This window comes from Dromiciops gliroides, chromosome 1, assembly GCF_019393635.1.
Source record: "Dromiciops gliroides isolate mDroGli1 chromosome 1, mDroGli1.pri, whole genome shotgun sequence".
Lineage (NCBI taxonomy): Eukaryota > Metazoa > Chordata > Mammalia > Microbiotheria > Microbiotheriidae > Dromiciops > Dromiciops gliroides.
The window spans coordinates 163273772-163294568 of NC_057861.1; the positions used below are offsets into that span (position 1 = coordinate 163273772).

The following is a 20797-nucleotide window of genomic DNA, read 5'->3' on the forward strand; positions in this document are numbered from 1 at the left end:
TTTGGCTTCAGTATTTGACCTTCCAGTGAATTAATTCCAGCCTGAATTAATTTCTTTAAGTATTGATTGATTTAATCTCTTTGTTAGCTAAGGGACTCTCAAAAGTCTTCTCTACCACAATTCAAAAGTGTTTGTCTTGTGGCAGTTAGTTATAGTCCAGTTCTCACAGCCATACATTTCTACTGGAAAAACTATAGCTTTGACTAAATGGACCTTTGTCAATAAGGTGATGTCTGTGCTTTTTAGTATCCTGTCCAGATTTGCCATAGGTTTCCTCCCAAGGGTCAAGCGTCTTAATTGTGTGGTGAAAGTCACTGTCTGCAGTGGTCTTTGAGCACAAGAACATAAAATGTGATACTGTTTCCTGCTCTGAGCCTGATCTGATAGTGTTTCCATTTCTTCCTCTATTTGTCAGGAATTGATGGGATCAGCTGTGTTTGACTCTTTGTGACTCCATTTGGGATTTTCTTAGTAACGATACTAGAATGGCTTGCTATTTAAAACTTCCTCTAGCTCATTTTATAGATGAGGAAACTGAGGCAGACAGGGTCAAGTGACCTGTCCAGGGTAATAGCTAGTACATGTTTGAGGCCAGATTTGAACTGAGGAAGAGGAGTCTTTCTGACTCCAGGTCCTGAATTCTGAACTCTATCCACTGCACTGCCAAGCTACCCTTGATACGGTGCCGGGAAGAATAAAAGCATTTCTGTGTCTTGTGGAGGGCGACAAGATAACATAGCATAAATTGAGATTAGATAGCATAAATTTTCTGTGAATATATTGGTCCTGGTTGTATTACTTTGTTTTGGGGAGGTGAGGTTTTGCAGGGCAGTTGGGGTTAAGTGACTTGCCTAGGGTCACACAGCTAGTAAGTGTCAAATGTCTGAGGCTGGATTTGAACTCAAGTCCTCCTGAATCCTGGGCCAGTGCTCTATCCACTGCACCACCTAGTTGCCCCAAGACCAATTCTCTTTAAAGATAAGTTTTTAAAAACTGTAAACGTGTATTTGATCGTGTGAAATGCTGTTCTTTTCTCCTATGAAGTTATGAGTAAAAACATTACTCTTTCATAACTGTCTTCTGAAGCTTGACTTTTTAGTTTTAAGTAAATTATATCTTAGTTACTCCTTTGCTATTATTTACAGCTTTAACTAGTTCACCATAACTTGCTTTGTAAAATGCAAGAATAAATATTTGTAATCTATACTCAGCAGGGTTTTCAAATATTGATTTCATTGAGAATCTTCCACCTTTTCCTGCTACCCCATTCCTTTATGACCCCCTGTTTAGTAAACTCCTGTTTAGTAAAAGTGGATTATCACTTTCACCTTGAGGATCAAAAATAAAATCCTTTTTGACATTCAGGGCTTTCCAGCCTGGCAGCCTTCTACCTCTCTGGTCATCTCATACTTTTTTCCACTCCAGGTGTACTGTGTGATTCAGTGACACTGGCCCTCCTTGCTGTTGCTCCTAAACACAATTTCACTGGCTACTTCCCATGCCTGAAATATCATCCCTTCTCACCTCTGCCTCCTGGCTTTCTTGGCTTCAAATCCCATCTTTTCTGGATTGCCTTTCTGGATCCCTGTTAAGTGTAGTGCCTTCCCTCTGTCATCTCCAATTTTTTGAGGGGGTGGCGGTGGGGACATGCTATCTCTTTCATTATACTGTGAGCTCCTTGAAGGTAAGGTAGGAGCTTTTTACCTTGCTTTGTATCTCCAGCTCTTGCACAATGCCTGACATAGAGTAGGCACTTAATTATTGACTGACTTTTAGTATTTTGAAGTAACTGCAACAGAGCTAGAGTGTCGGGGTAGCACAGGAGTAGAGCGCCCCACCTGCCTAAGCTTTTGAGCTTAGATAGGGACTCCACCAAGTAAGGATGAGTCCCACTTAAAGTATTGTATGGTAGGCGGTATTCTAAATCTTTTCTTTATTTAAAAAAAAAAAGTTTTATGGATGGGGGCTAGTATTAATCTCATTGTATAAACAGAAGTATTTGCTAAGTGACTGGGAATCTTTTTGAAACTTTTCCTTTTATTTTCCTTTAAAAAGATAATGTGTATAATTGATGTCATTATATTTATTTACATCAGTCATTTCTGTTTCGGTTAAATGATCCCTTTATGTCAAGAAAAACAGTTTAAAACAAAAACATCTTAAACAGTAACTACATTTGATGATGTATCTTCTTTTTTGCCTTAGTAGTCCCATCTTTACTAAAAGGGCAAGGTATGTTTCATTACCTGTTCTGTGGGAATTTGACTTTTTTGTGAAGTTTTCATTTATGTTCATTTATATTCTCCTTTCTGTTTATTATTTCATTCTGCATCATTTTATACAAAGCTTTCTTTGAATTCTTCATACTCATCATTTCTTTCTGAACAATAATATTCTATGTCATTTATATACCATAGTTTTTTAGTCATTCCTTAAGCAATGCACACCCAATTTGTTCTATGATTATTTTGGTATATATAGGCCTATTTTTTTATACTTCATTCTATATGTTGTAAACTGTTGTGTATATATTCTATTGGTTCTGTTTATTTTGTTCTCCAATTGTCTTTACCAATTTTCTCATGCTTCCTTGATTCTTAATATTTATTGTTTCTTATAGCACAATAATATTTCATTCCATCAATGTGTTCCACATTTTGTTTAGCCATTGCTCCCAGTCAGTAGATACTTACTTTTGCTACAACAAAAAAGTGCTGTTGTGAATATGTTGGTATATATAGGACCTTTCTGTCTTTGGCCTCTTTGATATGGGTTACAGTTTCCATTTCTTTTGTTTTTGTTTTTCCTTTTTGGTTTTTTCCATTTCTTTTTTTGTTTGTTTGTTTTGGGTTTTTTTTGTAAGGCAATTGGGGTTAAGTGACTTGCCCAGGGTCACACAGCTAGTAAGTGTTAAGTGTCTGAGGCCAGATTTGAACTCAGGTACTCCTGAATCCAGGGCTGGTGCTCTGTCCACTGCGCCACCTAGCTGCCCCTCCATTTCTTTTGAAAACAGATCATATCCTTTAGCCAATTAATTATTAGGGAATGGTTCTTGGTGCTTTTTGCTTTAGGGTTTGAATGTTACTGTTTGGTGCAAAGAATTTTTTATTCTGCAGTTTCTCTTCTAATTTTAACTTCCTTGATCTTATTTATGCAAAAGCTTTTTGAAATTTTACAGTTGTCGTCTTTTCCATAGTTTGTTAAGACTTCTCTACTTTGGGACAGCTAGGTGGTGCAGTGGATAAAGCACTGGCCCCTGGATTCAGGAGTACCTGAGTTTAAATCCGGCCTCAGACACTTGACACTTACTAGCTGTGTGACCCTGGGCAAGTCACTTAACCCCCATTGCCTCGCCAAAAAAAAAAAAAAAAAAGAAGACTTTTCTACTTTGCCGTAGTTTTGTAAGGTGCCTAATCTTGTTTTTTTTCTAAATTTTAGGTTGTGTTCTTTTACATTCATATTGAATAACCATTTTGATTATACTGTGTTAATGGTGTAATATATTGGGCTATACCTAATTTCTGCCAAATTGTGATCTAATTTTTTCTGTCAGTTATTGTCAGAATGGGAATAGTTCCCTCAATAATTCATGTTCTTGGGTACAAGTTTTAGGTTACTGTTACTTTTTCTGCTTTTTTTTTTTTTTTTACTTGTTTCCTGTGAGATTCTAGATCTTATTTGTTCATTGTCAAGTTCTCAGAAATATCCCTTTGGTATATGAATACACTAAAGGCTATAAAACAATTTAGATAACCAGTTCATTTTTACTACAGCATGGCCCAACTCTTATCAGTCAATCTCTCTTAAGTCTTCCTGTTGTAACAATTGGAATGATGCCACCTTCTGGAGACTTACTGTAGAAGAGTTCCACCCATGAAGTGAAGGTCTTTGAGGGCAAGACCAAGAGTCTTTTCTTTGGCGTCAGGAAGTGACGTTGGCTAGTGGGAGGAAGAAGGAAGAGACTGGCGCTCTGTCTCGCTCTTTCTTTTGGACTCTGGTGGAGAGCGGAGCTAGAAATGTGCTCTCCCTTTAATAGATAGATGAATGTAGGCCTTTCTCTCTCTCTTTACCAAATTCTTATTCTCCTTAATAAATGCTTAAAGGTCTAACTCTTGCTAAAGCTTATAATTTATTGGTGACCACTCATTAGATATTTTAGACAGACTAGCTAGAATTTTAGCCCTTAACACTGTATTTGTAGAAAATGTTTTGAGGGGTTTTTTTGGTCATTTTATTTTATATAAATTTTGTATGTTTCTTGGAAGGTTTTCATGTTTTATAGTTTTTATTTTAATTGAATTTTTCTTATTCCTAGGTTTTATTAGTACTGTACAGAAATGCTGGTGATTTTTACAGATCTGTTTTTCAGCTACCTTAAGTTTTTTTATTTTAATTATTTTATGTATTATATTTAAATTTAATTTCTTTGCTGATTTTCTAAGTATATTATCATGTATTTTGCAAATAAAGGGTATTTACGTCTTTTTGTTGTTGCTTATGCTTTTAATTTTGTTCTCCTGTTGCCATAGGAACTGTGTCAAATAATGGTGGGAGAAGGTCCTTTGCTTTATTCCTGCTTGTACTGGACAGTCTCCAGTGTTTCTTTGTTCTAAACAGTGGTGCCAGCCCTTGGTTTAAAATATATTCCTTTTATCATATTAAATAAGGGCTCTTCCCTACCTCTGTATTTTAGCACTTTAAATATCAGTGAATACTATTTATTTATCTTATGTTGAATGATTGATTAATCCCTGGTATGAATCCATCTTAGTTATAGTGAATTATTTTCGGTTTTCTTTTTATTTTCTGAATTATAGTTGTAATCTTCTGAGAATTTTGTTTAAAATCTAGTAGATTTGCACAGATTCTTTTACTTATTTATTTTTTTGCTGGACGGTGGGGGGTTAAGTGACTTGCCCAGGGTCACACAGCTAGTAAATGTCACGTATCTGAGGCCGGATTTGAACTCAGGTCCTCCTGACTCCAGGGCCAGTGCTTTATCCACTGTGCCACCTAGCTGCCCCCATAGATTCTTGAAAGTTCTATTAGTAGTATACATGTGCTTATTACTAGTAATTGGTACCAAAACCCAGAAAACAATTAAATCATGACTTTGAATAATAAAGCAATTCACAAGCATATATTAGGCATCTACTATGTGCCAGGTCCAATGCTAGACTCTGAGGATGCCAAAGATACAAAATAATTATAAACAAAAAGGAGGAGAGAATCTGGTTCTTTCTTGGGAATTGCTTTTTTGTGTGTGTGTGTTTTTTCCCCCCTTCAATCCAGTTTATCAAGTTAGCCAACATATATAAAGTAACCTTCTAAGTAAATTAAAAAATGTTTGTTCAGCTGTGAAGCTCAGGCAGAGAGGCAGTTGGGCTTCTGTAAGTGGATCATAACGTGTGTGTGTGTGTGTGTGTGTGTGTGTGTGTGTGTATAAATACCATATATGGAAACAAGGCTCTTTTTCAATATTCCTTCCCTTTATATCATTAGGCTTGTGTGGGGGGTGTTAATGCTTGAACCTTTTTTCTTGGTCTTTTTCCAGTATTTTGGATAACAGAAAGAGTTTATTTTCCTGTCACCTTTTCTTTTTTTTTTTGTCCTTTCAAGAACACGTCCTAGAGATGATATTCTTAGCAGACGTGAGAGATCAAAAGATGTCAGTCCTATTAGCAGATGGTCTCCAACTAGAAGAAGATCAAGTAGGTCTCCTATCCGTAGGAGATCTCGTTCACCACTCAGGCGAAGCAGAACTCCAAGGAGGAGAAGCAGGTCTCCGAGAAGAAGGTAAAAATTCAGTTCAGAATAAATTCTTTCTCTCTCTTGAAATGCATGCTAAACTATATATTAAAGGAATGAGTACATTTTTACTTGATATAATTTTTGTGGAATGTTTATTATTGAAGGATTGTAAGTTACTCTTTCATACCATTCTTTTCATGAGTATTTTTTGTTTTGTATTAATTTAATTTTAAAATTCTGTCAGAATATCTAGGTGTGATAGTACCAGTCGGTAATTCCAGCTATTATTAGGTAGTCTGAGGATGATAGATGTCTTGAGCTTGGGAATACTGAGCTTGCAGTGGCTATGCAGATTGGGGTGTGTGTACTTAGTTTGGTATCAATATAGACAACTATACTGCACAGTGGATAGAATGCTACAGTTTGGGGTAAAGAGAACCTCAGTCCAAATTTGGCCTCATAAACTTACTTAGCTGTGTGAGAAATAATTATTAATAATGGATTTTCCAGGGCAGCTAAGTGGTGCAGTGGATAAAGCACTGGCCCTGGATTCAGGAGGACCTGAATTCAAATCTATCCTCAGACACTTGACACTTACTAGCTGTGTGACCATGTTCAAGTCACTTAACCTCTCATTGCCCTGCAAAAAAAAAAAAAGGAAGGAAAAAATGGATTTCTTGGGTATTTTCTCACAACTGTGTGACCTGGGCAAGTCACTTAACCTCCCCTGAAGCAGTTTTGTTCTTCTGCAAATGGGGGATAATAACAGCACCTACCTCCCAGTATTGTTGTAAGGATAAAACAAGATTTTTGTAAAGTACTTTGTAAATTTTGACTATTAATATGGTGAGCTCCCAGGAAGCAGGGAGCCACCATGTTGTTTGGGGAGGGTCAAAGCCCCTGTGCCCATCATTAATGGGATCAGACTCATGAATAGTTTCTGAACTTTGCCGGGACAAGATAGAGTAGCCTAGTCTTGAAAAATTAAATAGAATTAATCAGTTGTGCAGTAAAACTTGATTAAAAACTTTAAACAAGCAGTTTTTCCCTCTCCACTATATTTTAGGTGTTTATTTCAGAAATGAAAATGAGTAAGGCATGTTATTTAGTCAGTCGTTCTGTATGCTCTGCCTAAGTCTTAGTTTCCTTGTCTATCAGAGGGGGCTAAATAGCTGTGCTGGCAATGCTGAGATTCAAATGAGATTATATATATATATATATATATATATATATATATATATATATATATATATATGGAGAGAGGGACAGAGAGAACCTTATGAACTTTTTTTTAAAAAATCGTGAAAGTATTTTATTATTTTGCAGTTACATGTAAAGATAGTTTTCAACATTTGTTTTCACAATGAGATTTTTAGTTCCAAATTTTTCACCCTCCCTCCCTTCCCTCTTCCCCCCAAGACAGAAAGCAGTCTGATATAGGTTATATATGTACAATCACATTAAACATATTTCTGCATTAGTCATGTTGCGAGAGAAGAATCAGAACACAAGGGAAAAAGCTCAAAAAAGAAAAAAAAAACAATTACCAAAAAGTAGAAACAGTATATTTCAATCTGCATTCAGAATCCACAGTTCTTTTTTCTGGATGTGGAGAACATTTTCCATCATGAGTTCTTTGTAAAGTCTTGGATCATTGCACTGCTGAGAAGAGCCAAGTTTATCACAGTTGATCATCCCACAGTGTTGCTGTTACTGTGTACAACATTCTCCTGGTTCTGCTCACTTCACTTCAGCATTACTCCTGTGAGATTTAAAATTGGATATTAGATCATAAATCTACCCTACTTAACCTTTCCCTTAATTTATCTCCCAGACTAGTAAATGGAAGAAGCTTCTGGTTTTCTAGATAGACCATTTATTGTATGGTAGTCACAAGGTGATGTTGATTAGAAGGATAGGAAAGTAGAAACACAATACAAATCGTCTTAAGTCTAAGCTTAGTCTATATTCCGTATAAAACTCACCAAAAGAGAAGGCCACCTTTGGAGAGAGAGAGACCGTCAGTGCAGCGCAGTCAGGAGACCAGCAGAGCAGGAAAAAAGCTCCACTTCCGTTCTCTCCTTGCCTTTTAAGCTCACACCCCGGAAGTCAAGTGCTCAGCAGGCAATCTGGCGTGCGTCGCAGGCGGACTGGTGTGCGTAGCTCATGCTGTTGGTCTCCTCCCCAAAAGGGTGGTCCTAAAAAAAAACTGGCGTCTCTCCATTATCTAACCGACTGTTAAAACTTTTTACCACACTCCACTTAAGTCTTTCCAGGTTTTTTTTGAAATCAGCTCACTCATCGTTTCTTACAGCACAATAGTATTCCATTACATTCATATAACACTTGTTCAGCCATTCCCCAATTGATGGGCGTTCCCTCGATTTCCAGTTGCCACCACAAAGAGAGCTGCTATAAATATTTTTGTACATGTGGGTCCTTTTCCCTTTTTTATGATCTCTTTGGGATACAGACCTCTAGTGGTGGTATTACTGGGTCAAAGGGTATTCACAGTTTAAAGAGTCAATGATGAATTCATCAGTATTTAAATAGCTACACACTGTTATACAGTTTAGGTGTAATAGAAGAATGTTGGACTCCATCCCAGAAAGAGCTTACTGTCAAGTTTATACACACTTGAAATAACTAGACAACAGAATCACAAAGTGCCACATTGTATTTATTTTCAAAGGAATAAATTGCTTTTATTTTCTTTAATTTTTTTTTTCTCAACAGAGATAGAGGTAGGCGGAGTCGATCTCGACTTCGACGGCGGTCTCGATCACGGGGTGGTCGTAGGCGCAGAAGCAGAAGCAAAGTAAAAGAAGATAAATTTAAAGGAAGCCTTTCTGAAGGAATGAAAGTTGAACAGGAATCATCGTCTGATGATAAGTAAGGATGGAACTCTACTGGAACCATCTTTTTTTAATCAGAGTTTAAAGGAAATACTACATGGTACACAGATTTCTTAGCAGTCATTTTTGCTAGATGCACATCTGTCATGACCAAGTTCTATGGAGTTTTGGGGGGGCTTTGGGGGCTCAACTTCAAAATTAGCCTTTTAAACATTAAAATAAGCATAGCCCTTTTTAAAAAAATATATTTTCCCCTGTTAATGTCAGTGTGATGGTGAGGGTTTTTTGCCTTTAGTTAAATTTTGTTTTTGTTTTTTTCTTAGTCTACAACCCCCCCCTCCCCCCCCCAAAAAAAAACCAAACCAATTTCTCTTCACCTACCTCCCCCTACACTGCACCCCACCCCCTATTTTGAAGAAAAACAAAACCTTGTAAAATACATTGTGGAGCAAAATTCCTATATTGATCTTGTCCCAAAAATATACATCTCCTTTTGCAGCCTGAGTCCTCTGTCAGGGGGTAGGTAGCATTCTTCATCATCAGTCCTCTGCAGTCTGGAGGTTGGTCATTGCATCAATTAGAATTCTTAAGTCTTTCCTTGTTTGTCTTTTTTAAAAGTATTGTTATTGTATAAGTTGTTCTCTTGGTTCTACTCATCTAGCTTTATATTGATTCATACAAATCTTCCCTGGTTTATGTGGAAAATGTTTTTTTGTGGCACAATTGTATTTTAGTACATTCATATACCATTATTTGTTCAGCTAGTTCCCAATTGAAGGTCATACATTTAGTTCTTGTTTTTTGCTACTGCTACAAATGTATATATGCATTTATGTGTTCTTAGTGGCATCAGTGGATCAAAAGGTATGCACAGTTGAGTGACTTTTGGGGCATAGTTCTGAATTTCTTTCTAGAATGGCTTCCCAAATTTGTCAGTGTGCTGTAATCATGTGCTGTGATAAATTTGGTGGGGAGGGGCAGGAAGGAAAATGACAAATGTTGGAGGACCTATGGAAAACAGGCACTTTAATGCAGTGTTGTTCCAGCCATTTAAACCAACATTTTTGCCATGAAACTTTTCAAATGAGCAAAATAATCTGAGCTGTAGATTAAAATGTTATGCTCTAAGAACCATTTCCTAAAATGTTTATAAGGTTATAGACTTTAGAGCTGGAAGATCATTTAGTCCTGACTTTTACAGGTGAATGAAATGAGACCCAGAGAAGTAAAATCGTTCCCCTAGGTCTCCCAGGTAGTAATTTGCAGAACAAGAATTTGAACCTAGGGCTGACTTTAACTCCATTGTTTTTCCAACATATGCCTATCTGCGTATTTAACTGAGAATATATATGAAGCTGGCAATAAGGAATCATAGTTTTTGTGTAGAGTAGGAGAGGAAGAAAACTCTAGACCTTGAGCTTTCCTAAATATCTATGGACTATTCATTTTAGGACACTGAAACAGAAAAGTAGATCAGGATTCAAAGATGGAAGTCTAAGGGTTCCTTTTTACTTCTAAAGAAGATTTAAAAAGATATCTGCTCCCTTTCCTTTGGGCCTCATCCTAGGGCCTGGGGCCATTCCAATCCAAAGGGCACAGAAGTCTTACAAGAAACAGGAACTTTTTCAGCTCTCTTAATTATGTAATTACCTCATTTTGGTGATAAGAAAAAGCAAACTATTTGTCTTGAGTTTCCTCTTCTGTACTCTACATCTCAATTCCTGTATCATCCCCATGCCATTCATCCTTTGCCTCCTCTGAAAAAGAGTTGGTCTTCTATTTCCATAATCTCTCTTAGGATCTTCCACTCTTTCTAGTCAGATCTTTCACCCTATTCTAAGCCCTCACTGCCTTTCTTGAACTATTACAATAGTTTCCTGAGTGGCCTACTTGTTTTTGGTCTCTCTTCATTAGTCTATCATTCACAAGTCTTAAGACTGTGTCACTCTTGCTCAGAAATGTTCTGTGGCTTCCTCTTACCTGTAGGGCAAAATTTAAACTCCTTATCCTTGGCCTTTAAAGCCTTCCACAATCTGTCTCCAGCTAATCTTTGCAGATTTTTTTCACTTTATACCAAAACTGTACTGGTACACTTGCATATGTTTTCCTCTCCCATCTGTGCAAAGCTAGGGCTTTTGCCCTGGCTCTTTCCCATGTACTCATTTTCTAACCCCCATTTCTTAGAATATTCAGTTTGTTTCAAAGCTCAGTTAGGATGTCACCTTGGGAAAATTTCTCCACATTATGGTATATTTACTTATTTATGTATCTCTTCTTTATCTATCCCACTATCCCCGCTGAAGAAATATAATGCTTTCTTAGTTTTTCCAAGATTTGCTAGGGCCACCCTTTAACACAAAATTATAAAATTTATTCTTATAGCCTAGAAGACTTTGATGTTGAAGAAGAAGATGAAGAAGCCCTAATAGAACAAAGAAGAATCCAAAGGCAGGCAATTGTTCAGGTATGTGCTTATAGATAAAATGATAAGTGTGTGTGCATGCATAATAAACATTTTTAAAGTGCCTGTTTTCACTACCCTAAGAAACTGAAAATCTTTGACAAAGCACTAATCTAGTAGCAGCATATAAGGGCAGGGCTTCAAGTAGAGAAATGAACATTTTAAAATATGTTATAGAGTTAGAATGTTTTTATTATATCCTTCCATAGTGTTGGAATTTTTTTCTTTCAGATTTATATAATTCTAATCTTGGGCCATCTACTCCCCAATGAGTTACATAAAGAGCTGATTCTCCACAGTAAATCACATAAACTGAAGTTATTCCAATTTTATTCTCACAGAATAAAATATGCTAGTTACTCAAAACTGGTGATTTAAATGAAATGTCTGCCTGCTACAGTGAGAGAGATATGAAAGGTTTTGCAGTTTAGTTACATTTGAAAGAAAGAGTTTAGAAAAGTTTAAGTAGTCTTAAAACTTTTGCTGTCTCAAAGTAGAATATAAAAGAACTCTTAGGATTTTGGTTCAAATATAGGCCACACTCAATCTAGCATGTACAAATGCTGAGTATGGTCAGAGGTAGGGAAGAAAACTAACAATAAGATTGGTAGAGGTGTTCGTAACAATTAATAAAACTTATTTGAATTGAAAAAGGAAACTGAGCATTGGAAAGGGAAGAAAGAGTGATGGCACAGTGCATACAACCAGGAATCTAGTATGTGTCTGTATAGGGGTAGGAACTACAGTCATGCGAGACACTTAGTTTACTAGCATAATATCTGGTACGGTGTTTGTGATAACTGGCATAACTAATTTTCTAGGTTTGGAGTCATAAGAAAGAAAGCTTTAATATGTTCAATAGCAAGCATACATTTAACTGAAAATAATATATTGAATTCCTATTGAGAAGTATAAATACCTTGCTGAGGATAGCAATATGTCTATGCCATCTGAGCCAAGCAGTCCTCAGAGTAGCACACGAACACGTTCACCCTCCCCTGATGACATTTTAGAACGGGTTGCTGCTGATGTTAAAGAATATGAAAGGGAAAACGTTGATACATTTGAGGCTAATGTAAAAGCCAAAACACAATCTTATGACAGTTGAACAAAATAATGGTAAGTGAATAAAGTGGTATTTTTTTAATCATACAATTGAATTACTAATGCTATAATTTAACCATGAGAAGAGGCTCATTATGGTCTTATGGGTGTGTAAAAATGTGTTGACATTTCTTGCTCAGTAAAATGTTACACTAGATTACTACTATGAATGTTTTTTTAAAGAATGTTGATAGCCTTTTTTTAATGTTCACCTTCATTTCACCCTCAGCTATCTAATGTGAACCCTTCCTTATAACAAAGATTTTAAAAGAGAGAAAAAGAAGTTAATCAGAATTCAGCAATACATCAGCCAAGTCTGACAGTATGTGTTCCATACACATAGGTCCCTCACCTCTGCAAACAAAGTGAGGTGTATTTTTCTCATTCCTTCTTGGTCAGACTTGATCATTATCACCACACAGTATCTGATTTCATATGTTCTTTCTATTTTACATTGTTGTTTTCAAACCCGCTCCCCCAACACACAAACACACACACACACACAACACACACACACACACACACACCACACATACACTCTTTCTGGTTTTATTTCATATTGCATCATATTTATCTTAAGCATAGGAATAATCATGTCATTTTTTTTTTTTATTCCTTTCCCCAGTCATGGGCTGTTTCCTTTGTTTTCCCTATGTTTGCTCCCACAAAAACTACTGCTATGGATATTTTGGTATATATGGGACTTTCTTTTTGTCTTAGACCTCCTTAGGGCATATATCTAGCAGTGGAATCTCTGGGTCAAAGGGTATGAACATTTTAGTCACTTCTTATTTAATGTAATTTTAAGAAAAGAAACTTGTTCCATTTAAAATGTTGCTTATTTAATATCTGGCATAATTACTATTTTAAACAAGAAAATGATGAAAGCAGAGAACTTTCAAGGGAAATTGGTAGGGGAAACCTGGATTGAACATAATGTGCCCTCCATACATTAGAATTTTGTGAAGATATAATCTATAAAACACTTTAATAAAGATTATATACCTTCATCAGTATTTAAAGGATTTCAGAACTGCTATATAGTGGAAGTCCTTTATTAGAATACATTTTTGTATTGCCTTAGGACAAATACTATTGAATTGTCTGTGTTTTCTTTTTATTATCTGTTCATGATAGTCAAAATGATTGATATGAATTTCTATTAAGGTTCAACACAGAAGAAGCTATTGGCTCCTGACATGTTCACAGAATCAGATGATATGTTTGCTGCATATTTTGATGTAGGTAATTTTAGAATTAATTTGTTTTCTAGCTTATGTAGATAGTATACTGTTGGATATTTATTGATATATGACTGCAAAGATAAAGTTGTGGTAGTTTGATCACTCAGTGAAAATTGTGTAATAGTAATAATAATATTAAAAAGCACAAGTTTGGTATCTGAAAATGTAGTGTAGTAAGGATTTATAAAGCAATGTGGTCAACATTTGCTTGTATCTTTATTTAAAAGTGTTTTTCCTTTAATAAATACTTGAATGAAGAACATGACAATCTAAAGAAAGAGTAAAATGTTAAACTATATTAAAAAACTAGGAACTGTAAGGTAAGAGTACTTTATAAAAGTGTCTGGTGGCAAGGAAAGATAAGTATGAAAAACACCAGGGTTTTGGAACCAGCATGGAAAAGGCATAAGATGTCCCAATTTATTCAGGGACCCCAGACTGTAAATAGCTGAAATAATTTGACACTAACATTTTTTTTCAAAGTGGTATCTACATATTATAAAAGTAGGTTGAATAAAGGTTAGGTAGTACAGGCAACAAATGTCCCCATCTATTATTAACTTAGCTGGCTGTTGCTGGGTGACTTTGGATGAAGAATAAAAACTTGTCTTCATTTTCTTTTTCTGTAAAGCAGATATAATCAGTGTGGTTCATAACACATGTGAAAGGGAATTGTTGGAACAAAGGGTAATGATATAATGCTACAACTTACAAAGTACTTTGTATTAATTTCATTAAATTTTCACAATTTCTCTTTGATGAAGTATAAGCATTAGTTCTGTTTAAAGATGTGGAAATTGAAGCACTTTGAGGTAAAATTACTTTCTTTCCCATGATCACAGGTTTTGAACACCCTGGACTTGAGGTGCCAAAATACACTTAATCCTCATTGCCCTACAAAAACAAAAACAACAAAAAAAATCAAAAGGGGAAATATCCTTCATGTTCTTTATTTACATTAACTGGCACTATTTTATCTAGCATGGTGCCTGGCACATAAATCATAAATATTGATTGATTTTTTTTTCTCTATTCCTTTATTTGAAGAGTCTTAATAAATAAAATAGTGTAGAGAGGCTAATTGTTTTTTCCCCCCATCTTTTTGGGGGGTGGTGCAATGAGGGTTAAGTGACTTGCCCAGGGTCACACAGCTAGTAAGTGTCAAGTGTTTGAGGCTGGATTTGCACTCAGGTCCTTCTGAATCCAGGGCTGGTGCTTTATCTACTGTGCCACCTAGCTGCCTGAGAGGCTAATTAGATAGCTGAGGTCACTTTTAGTTTTACCATACCTGCTTGTCATTTATGTCTTGACAAGAAATCTATCAATGACACAATACAGTTATCTGTATAGTCCCCTTTACTGACAGAATATGTTAATTGTTTATGAAGATATTTAAATTTCCCTGTAGTGTAATTAGTACTATTGTAGTAGGGGAGACTTTTCCTGTAAATTTCCACGGTATTAGTCCACAGCCCAGACTTAGCACAAATGCCAAGTTAATTTTAGCATTGCTTTTTGGGATGTGTGTGTGTGTGTGAGAGAGAGAGATTATACATTTAAATTTTCCCCTCAATGATGCCTACTACTAGTCATACCTGTCCATCCTTTGCAACTCTTGTCCATGTCCTGTAGAAAGTTAACTATGGGGGCAGCTAGGTGGTGCAGTGGATAGAGCACCAGCCCTGGATTCAGGAGTACCTGAGTTCAAATCCAGCCTCAGACACTTAACACTTACTAGCTGTGTGACCCTGGGCAAGTCACTTAACCCCAATTGCCTCACAAAAAAAAAAAAAAAAGAAAGTTAACTATGGAAAGGGCCAACCAGTAGCCTAGAGGCCATCATATCTTTCTCCTGACATCACGAGGATGGCATTTAAGCACTTGGGCTAGCCACTTTTACCTTTCCATGTGACCAACCCATCCATTTTCTTTATTATACATTTCCTAAATGACATTCTTTGCTCCTGTTCTTCTTTGTATTTCTTCATTAATTATATGTTACAGCCTGCTTTCACACCCATCATACTCCTCTGTCCTCTGGATGGTAATCATTTTATTTTATTATTTTATTTTTTTGGTGAGGCAATTGGAGTTAAGTGACTTGCCCAGGGTCACACAGCTAGTAAGTGTTAAGTGTCTGAGGCTGGATTTGAACTCAGGTACTCCTGACTCCAGGGCCGGTGCTTTATCCACTGCGCCACCTAGCCGCCCTGGTAATCATTTTTAATGTTTTGGATGCTATTGTCTTTTATTCCTCACTGTAATACAGAAACTCTGGTAGAATGTTGGTGAGAAAGATGGACCCCCCACTTCCATGGGAAGCGTGGGGGCCAGGAACTTTGCACTTTCCTTCAAACAAATAAGTATAGTTATTAGCATTACTTGTTTTTCTTTTTCTTTTTTTTTTTTAAGTGAGGCAATTGGGGTTAGGTGACTTGCCGAGGGTCACACAGCTAGTAAGTGTTAAGTGTCTGAGGCCGGATTTGAACTTGGGTCCTCCTGACTCCAGGGCCGGTGCTCTATCCACTGCGTCACCCAGCTGCCCCCCTATTAGCATTACTTTTAAAACTCACAACGCAAAAAATCAAAGTCCATCTTATTTCTGGGCTTTCTTAATGAAAATGCTAAAATGGTATTATTTGGGAAGACTGTGATGACTCCTTTACTTATTCAGAAATGAGTCAGACAGTTCATTGTTGTCTCTTCTTTCAGAGTGCTCGTCTTAGGGCTGCTGGCATTGGAAAAGATTTCAAAGAGAATCCCAATCTCAGGGATAATTGGACTGATGCAGAAGGCTATTATCGTAAGTGCATATTTCTTACTTTAAAGTTATCTGTAAGGTTTTTGTCACTTTTGAAAGTATGTGTGTTGTTTTATGCTAAAAGCATTTTCTTAGAGTCTGTGAAAACCATACCACAGTGCCATCCTTAAAAAAGTGTGGCATATCCAGCTGCCCAAACCCAAACTATTCAGTTAAGCTGCCCAGAGATGTGTTCACAAATTGAAGTGAATTTAAACACTTAATATGAAATTTAAAATATATCCAAAGTTATTTTCAGCCATGAGATTTACCTCCAGAAGGAAAGGGTACGTCCACATGCTCGTCTTGATTTGAAACCAAGAAATACATGTACGGAGCTTGGATGCCAGTCATGCAGTGTTTGCCATGCAAGAGTACTACCCTTGGAACCACTTCAGTGAGCACATTTCTTCACTATTCAGTATTCAGAATCATCAGATAGAACATTTAAATGGAATGGGTTGAAGTGGGCATGCAACATTTAACCTTATTTATGAGGGTGTGGCCAGTGGCAGCAGAGTTTTGGTTCTTATTGCATAGCAGAGATCTGACATAATTTTTAAGTGGCAGCTCTGTGTTTCCTTCTGGTTTATACAAAATGCTATGTTTTATTTGCTTATGAGTCTTCTATTATGATCAATTCTGCTTTAAAATTTTGTCTTTTAGGTGTTAATATAGGTGAAGTCCTTGATAAACGTTACAATGTGTATGGCTACACTGGTCAAGGTGTCTTCAGTAATGTTGTGAGAGCCAGAGATATGGCAAGAGCAAATCAGGAAGTGGCAGTGAAAATCATCAGGAACAATGAGCTTATGTAAGTTATTTTATAAATTTAAATTATGACACGTGATAATAAAAATACTCATGATTGAAACTGCTTATCCTTTCATTTAGTCTGTCTTAGTTTCTTATTCATATTCCACTAAATTTATAGGATTTGGCTGTATAGTTAATGAAGCCCACTTTGCTTTTCTGGCTCAAAGAATTAGTTCATTTTATTTATTAAGAACTTGCTGTGGGTGCAGCTAGGTAATGCAGTAGATAGAGCACTGGCCCTGGAGTCAGGAGGACCTGAGTTCAAATCTGGCCTCAGACACTTGACACTCAACAGCTGTGTGACCCTGAGCAAGTCACTTAACCTCAATTTCCTCACACCCCCCCCCCATTTTCTTTTAATTAAAAAAAATATATAGAACTTGCTGTGTGCATGGCACTTTGGAGTGTGCAAGATGTATTAGACATAGTTTCCAATTTAAAAGCTTAGTCTGGAAAAAAGCTCAGCTGGAGCAGGAAAAAAATACACAAATTATGATAATATAATGTAAGAAAATATCATATCCTGAATGAAGAAACACCTACCTTGATTACAGAATGACTACTTCTAGGTTTTGTCTGGTTTTTGCCTATTTTGTTATTCCTAAGAATCAGTAGTCTTGAGAAAAGGTGTTGACTGAAACTAAGATTTTTTTTTTAGTCATTAAAGTTTAATATGGTTAAGTTTGGAGTATTCATTGTATTTTTAAAATATCTAACTTTTCCACCAATACTGCAAATTATTGAATTAGTTGCACTCTTTTAATATATTACTTGCTAATAACAAGCTGAACTATTGACAGTACAAATAACATTTCAAAGAAAATAAGACAATAGTGAAAGGAAAGAAAACTGATAGCAGGAAAGGAAACATGAGGTAAAGGAAACATAGTAATTCATTATAATAGAAAGTAGTCAAAACTAATTTCTTACCTTACTATTTTGAGTGGACATTTTAGGTGAACTTTTTCTAAGGATAAAATTGTTATTGTGTATAAAAATGTAATATGTATAAAAATAGCAAAGTATTAGGTGAATAATGAATATTCATTGGCATTAAGAAGTTTGTATTCAGGACAGGTCAGAGCTGAGTAGGCCTCTTATAACTATAAGGGTGATCATAATTGTTATGGAAGAACTCTGATTTTAAAAAGATGACAGAAATACATTTCTCCTGTCTAATAAGTTCTTTTGGTTCCTTTTCATCTTCTAATCCAACTTCTAAAAAAAATTTAAAAGTAAATAATCTGGTTTTCCTTGCAAGTTTGATACCCTTAGTAATTTCTTCAAATACATAAAAATAACATTTGAAAGACAGGACAATTTTTGTTCACTAAATATGTTCCACTAAAACATGTTATTTTTACTTATATTTTGTTTTTAGGCAAAAAACAGGTTTAAAAGAACTGGAATTTTTGAAAAAGCTTAATGATGCTGATCCTGATGACAAATTTCATTGTCTACGTCTCTTTCGACACTTTTACCACAAACAACACCTCTGCCTTGTATTTGAGCCTCTAAGGTAAAATGTCAAAATGTGTAAATTAAATAGAAATTCATATGTTTGTCATCATCTTTTATCAGACAGGACTTTTTGTTTTGTTTTTTAGTATACTAAACACAGTAGTGAAATTTCCTTTCTTGATCTAAGCAGCTTACATTTATGATCAACTTTTACTTTTCCTTAAATGAGAGCCCACAGTCTTGTTAGGTGATCCTTTCAAACCTAATTATTTAGCTAATGCCTAGAAAATATTTAAACCAGAAAGAATAAGAGCTAGGAATAGGATAGGAATATGTTTTCTTGTGAATCAGGTCTTTAAAATGTGATTTTGTTATTCTGAAGATCACACACTTTTTTTAAGGATGTGTGATTTAACTGATAGGGGTACTTCCATTTTCTCTGCTTGTTAGTAGATGATCTTTATATAGGATTTCACTACTTAAGTTTTAGCTTAAAACTTTACTAAGTCTTTTAGAATGCCCTATATTTTTGTTGGTCATGTTCAGGAGAGGTGAAATTCAAAGCAGATGTCACTTGGCCCTAGTCACACACAATGCACAGTAATTTTCTTCCTGGTCTATTGCTGTCTCCATTCCACTGTCACCTTTTTTAAAAAAGAAACATTTCAACAAAATGGGTGTTAATTCCCATTATTGCACTCATAAAGTAACCTCCATGTACTGTAGAGCATATGACAATATAACCTTCTCTTGACTATTGCCATCACCTACTACTTGCTCACTCCTCAAACCCTGGGTTTCTGCTCTGCCTTGTCTCTCTATTTCTTGAGTAAAGCCTTTTTTAAGCCTTAGAGCTGCAGAAAGGGAGCCAGTATTCACCTTTCATATTGACTGCTCTTTCTCCTGGATGCTGCATGTCTAAGACCCCTGAATTACTCTCATTTTACCCCGAATGGTTTGCCTACTTTCCCCACCTTGTCATTGTCCTTTGCTGGTTTGTTCTCCTCTTGCCTCCCCAAGTGGTTCTTTACCAAGCCATTGCTCTCTAAACCCTTCCTTTACAGGCTCTTCTGTTAAAATTTTAGTTTTCACTCTGTGCATGTGCCTGCCAGAGATGTTTAAATAGAACCCTAATCTTTCTTCATTAGCTTCAGTCTGTATCACCCACTAATTTCTGCCTATCTCCACCTAGATGTCAGACCAAATCCAGCTCATCTTCTAAACCTAGAGTCACTCCTACTTTTGTTGACACTACCACCTTCTCAGTTGCTTTAAGCTTGGAATTCTCCTCTCATCCTTCCCTCTCCGGTGTTGTCAGTTAAAAAATGCTTGTTGGTCCTGCACAATTTGCTCACATAACTTTATTTGCTTAGCCCTGCCTTGTGGAGGGCTATTGTATAGGAGCAATCCAGTGAGTGTGCCTAACTTCTCTCTCCTACAATCTATCCTTCTCACAAGCTGCTAACGTGATTTGTCTCTTGCCCAGGTCTGACCATGCTACTCTCCTGTTGAAAACCTTTCAGCAGCCATTACTTATAAGATGCAGTCAGTCAGACTTGAGTCCCCTTTTCTAGCTTTATTTCTGTGTTCTGGCCAAAATGTACCTCCATCTCGATCTCCCCTCTTATGCTTTAGTATATTTATGCAGGCAATCTTCTGTACCTGAAATGATTTTTTTTTAACCTTTGTGATGTTGGACAGTACTTTTGACTAGAAAAGGACTTGGTAAGCATTTTATGTGAGAGGAAGCCAACACATATGTTTCAGAATGGACAAAAGCTAAAATTTGTATAACAGATGGTTCAGTTATCCCCAAAAGAATTGGGCTAATCACTCAATTCTTCTGAGATGGAATGGAATTCATTGAATGGAAGCATTTTCTTTTTAACCCAGTATTGCCATTGTGATTTTGAAAATATTTATTTTTAATTTTATATTTACATCACACATTTTATAAACTGCTTTTTCTCCCCTTTTGTTGTAAAAAGTATGAATTTACGAGAGGTTTTGAAAAAGTATGGAAAGGATGTTGGTCTCCATATTAAGGCTGTAAGATCCTATAGTCAGCAGTTGTTCTTGGCATTGAAACTTCTTAAAAGGTGCAACATCCTACATGCTGATATCAAGCCAGACAATATCTTGGTAAGTGAAATAACTAATATCTTTCAATAAAAATAGATTTACTGTTTTCCTAATACAGCTTATTCTTAGACATATACTTCTATATTGTAATGAGCAAAATATAGACTATGCTTCTAAAAATCCCTTTTTGAAAGAAAAATATAAATAGTGAAAATTAATACTG

The 20797-nt window shown here is 36.1% G+C and overlaps 1 protein-coding gene across 1 annotated transcript in view; it reads left to right on the forward strand.

Annotated features, from left to right (window-relative positions):
• Positions 1-20797, forward strand: part of PRPF4B (pre-mRNA processing factor 4B) — a 48661-nt gene that overhangs the window by 16564 nt on the left and 11300 nt on the right. Inside the window, 10 exon segments of the mRNA XM_044005306.1 lie at positions 5620-5796; positions 8488-8643; positions 10989-11070; positions 11975-12151; positions 12153-12186; positions 13339-13412; positions 16128-16218; positions 16882-17029; positions 18413-18550; positions 20481-20634. Of these exon segments, the coding sequence (XP_043861241.1) occupies positions 5620-5796; positions 8488-8643; positions 10989-11070; positions 11975-12151; positions 12153-12186; positions 13339-13412; positions 16128-16218; positions 16882-17029; positions 18413-18550; positions 20481-20634 (1231 nt within the window).